Source organism: Thalia democratica, chromosome 6 (genome assembly GCF_965202585.1).
Source record: "Thalia democratica chromosome 6, ktThaDemo2.hap1.1, whole genome shotgun sequence".
In the NCBI taxonomy this organism is placed as follows: domain Eukaryota; kingdom Metazoa; phylum Chordata; class Thaliacea; order Salpida; family Salpidae; genus Thalia; species Thalia democratica.
In genome coordinates, this window is record NC_139170.1 from 45,497,118 (window position 1) to 45,501,187 (window position 4,070).

The following is a 4,070-nucleotide window of genomic DNA, read 5'->3' on the forward strand; positions in this document are numbered from 1 at the left end:
TTATTTTATTTTTCTTACGATCTGGGTCGAATTTTAATCTACATAAGACAAAATAAAAAGAACCGGACATTTCTTATGCCCGTAAGGCTTTGTATATTTCAATCTGTTAAGGTTTAGGATATCCGTTCTTTAACAGCAGTGCTTTTTTAAAATTAGGTTAAGTTCGAAATAATTTCTAGTACACACTGAATTAACTTCATGCACTTTGCACACTTTGTGGTTCACCAGCTTAATTAGCTGAAGCGTGTGAGCTTTTCTACGCTTAAACGAGATTAGTTCCGTTTTTTGTTAGACTCAATGGAATTTTTTAACCCTGGTTTGTTTGTCTTGGACTAAATCGGCACAGGGGTCCTTTCATAATGTGATTAAATATTAAAAATAACTACGATAAGATAAAACTAGTTAGATCTGTTAATTTTTTTTTTCAATACTTAAGTAAGCTAAAAATAGCATAAGTGAATTAGTTACAAAGTTTACAGGAAATTAGAACTTAAAACATCTGTATTTTAGAAAGCACAATAAACTGGTAATTTTTGAAGATCAGAAAAATATTGATAGTCAAATAAAACACTTCTGCTACGAGAACAATTGTTAAAAAATAATAATTAAAATTTCAGAAACCGCTGGTAGATAGGTTCACAATGAAAAGTAAGTTTTGAGCTTGTTAGTGCAAACATATACGGTAAGTGCCAAATATAAGGTTCATAACTAATGGGCAAATGTAAGACAATTTTAATTACTTAGTGTATTTTTTTATCAATTAATAAATAATACATAAATCTTTTTATTTTAATAAAATTTTACATATAGAAAATCAATATAAATACGGCTATATTTACTTGTTTTATTTTATTAGTAAGGATATTTTCTTTTTAAAACGACTTCGGTTGAGATTTAGACTATTTTATAGAAAGTAACCTTACAAATATTATTCACCTAATTTTTTTCACAAATGTAAAACTGTATTGATAATGAAACTAAGCAGCAGGTAACTATATTTTAAAGTTTAATAGATTAGCTGATTATTACAATATACACAATTTTCCAAATCACTGAATCATATAAACTTTATATATAAGAAATTTAATTAGTTTGTAGATTTTATTTGCATCAAAAATATTCAACATAAACAAATATGAAACCAAGACAAGTTTACTTAACGAAAACTTTGCATTGCAAATTAACATAATTTAAGTGAATAAATAATGAAAAAATGATAGAATGAAATCTTTATTACAAGAAGTAACTTTACCCATAAACAAAGTACGATTTTCAAACAAAGTCATAAACAAAAATGGATGATCAACCGTAAAGTGAACTGGTCTTGGTTTTTTGAAATTTGTAAATACTATTTCATCTACTCCTGTTGCTGCAGCAGCTTCAGTTCCTTCTTCACTTATCTCAACGAAAGCTTTGTGAACTACTTCAGATACATTGAGTTCTTTTTCTTCGGTTGAAATTGCACTAAAATCTGCATTTTTTTCGTTAAATGCATCTTCAATTTCATCTATTCCTGTTGCTGCAGCAGCTTCAGTTCCTTCTTCACTTATCTCAACGAAAGCTTTGTGAACTACTTCAGTTACATGGAGTCCTTTTGAACGCATGGACATTGAACTAAAGTCTGCATTTTCTTTATCAAAAGCGTCTTTTATTACCAATGAACAGAATGTTTTGTTCAAACTTGCTTCATACTCAATTTTGAACTTTGGCATTTTTAACAAGATATATTTCCAATCGAAATTAAAAGAATCATTTAAGCTTTCAATAGTGTCAGCGTCTAAATTTTTTATTAAATCACTAATCCCGAACTGTTCATTGGGTAAAACAATAAGCATGCTAAAACTTGTTTGCTTGTAAGGAATTTTGACACACTTGAACCCTTTTTCATCAACTGCAAAGTATGAATAGAAATCTGTATCTGACATCATTTGAACAGTAGAAGTTTTCTTTTCATTACAATAGAACGTAGCATCTTTGGTGTTACTTGACTTGAACTTTCGATCCCAATCACCTTTGAAATGAATACAACTGGCTAGAACACATGCTGTATCAGGATCTAAATCACTTAATAAGTCGTCAATTTTTTCATTAGTACAACTTGTAACCCAACTATTGATTTTAGTTTTTGTTCCTTCTGCATTTTTATCAAAGTCTGAGGTTTGTATTTGGAATTTAAAAGCTAATTCCATGTCACTTTTGCACTTTGCAACCATCTGAAACGTTTGTGATGGAAAAGCAGAATTAGCCAGTTTGATTTGTAAACCTTCAGAGTTGGAATAGAGTACATCATTCAGCGCTTTTAGCTTACCAAGATGTTGTTCATCTTTTACAATTCCTAGTTCTTTTTCAAGTTGCTGCTTAGTTGTACCGTTAGAACCCAATAGTAGCATTGACAAAGCAAGCGAAACGCTTAATGGTGAAAAGAAAATGTTTTTATTTTCGTCAGAGCTTTCACTAAGCAGTTTGAAAAGATTAACATCAAACGAATGGACACTTTTGTCATTTTTCAGAGAGCTTATGGATTGCTCGTCACAGGAACTTAAACTCACTAAGCTCATACTGAATTTAGGTAAAATTAACAAAGCTGAAAATTATTTACTATTTATCGTCGACTTAAATTATAATTGAATTGTATCTTGATTAAATAAGAATTCAAATTACGACAATTTAAACTCTTACAAAAAGTTTTAAGGAGTCAAGTCTAAAAAAGTGGCTTTTATTTAATTTTTCTTCTTTGTAGTCAATGGTCATGTGTGTTAGACTAAAGAAATTATAATGGTAAACTAAAATTTGAAAGTTGTTAATAATAATAAAGATACTTCTTGAAATTTCTCGTATTGTAGTAAGTTTAGAAACTTATTTAAGCCATATCTTATAAAAAAAACTTTAAGTTCGATTAAAAATTGTTCATGTTTAATTAAGAAATTTGATAGTAAGGTCTTTTTTTAGAAGTTTTCAATAACTTAAAATTGTTAGAATTAGAATTTTCTGTGTACAAATGGTCTTGCACCTATTTGTATGAAATTTATGAAGAAAATTAAAATAAGTACATATAAGGCATTGATTAAACTTAAATATTACTATTTACTCTGTACTTCGTTACGAACAAATTTAATTAATTATTGTTAAAATGTGTTTTTATATAAATTTTTCTCATCAAATCATTATTATTTTACTTTATTTAACTTTTACAACTTAATCAAAATGTGTATAACTTACACAAGTATTTAAGCTTCACAACTCTAATAACTTAAACAGTCTACAACAATTAAAAACAAAAAATAAATTGTTAGATGCTATTCAAGTGAAAATAAAACAGTAGTAGTGTATATATTTCAATAAACTTTCTAAATACCAAATACTATTTAGAACTTGTACTCGGTAACAAAAGTAAATTTTAGTTACTTGTTTTTTTTACTGTAGTTTTAACTACTGCGGTACTCACTATGTTTTACTTGCAAATATTCAACTATACATTTATTTTGCACTTATTTTTACGGGTAGTAAAGATTAATTTAAATCACGTTTATGTTTTTTGTTTCAATTTTATATGATCATTTAAACTTTACACATAATTTACATTTATTGTAGCATTGATTTCATTCTATTTATTTTTCTTTTTTTTAGTTTTGTAAACAAAATCTACAACACCATAGTCTACTTGAGCCCCTTTGAACAAGAAAAGCTCAACTAGGACCTTAAGGAAAGAATTGAAGAACCGACAGTTTCTGCAAATTTTCAATAAAAAAATTAGCCACAATTTTTCGCAACAAAATCAAAAAAAACTATATGTTTTTGGCTAGTATGAAGTGAGTGGTTTCTTACATAAATGTTTGTTAAAATTACGAAATTTTAAATTACAATTTTTAGTTTCAGTTTGCAGAAAAGCTTGTAGAAAATTTAGATAATGGTGAGACCATTCTAAAATTCTTAAGAGAAGAAGTACTGAATATCAAAAGAAATCGCTTGCAAAATAAGTTCTTTTGATAGGAGGTTGAAATACAGTTTCATTATCAGAAAATCTTTTCAAACTTGTTAGGTGTTATTAAATAATAACTAAATACATGTAA

The 4,070-nt window shown here is 27.6% G+C and overlaps 1 protein-coding gene across 1 annotated transcript; it reads right to left on the reverse strand.

The window, feature by feature from the left end:
* Window positions 1-1,190: 1,190 nt before the first annotated feature.
* LOC145839149 (leukocyte elastase inhibitor A-like) lies at window positions 1,191-2,558 on the reverse strand. Its single transcript, XM_082946758.1, has one exon. It carries the CDS (start codon window positions 2,556-2,558, stop codon window positions 1,191-1,193), a length of 1,368 nt encoding a protein of 455 aa, XP_082802884.1.
* Between the last annotated feature and the right edge of the window lie 1,512 nt (window positions 2,559-4,070).

What these genes read in the sequence shown, in the direction of transcription:
- LOC145839149 (XM_082946758.1), bottom strand. Translation starts at nt 2,558, where the DNA reads ATGAGCTTAGTGAGTTTAAGTTCCTGTGACGAGCAATCCATAAGCTCT.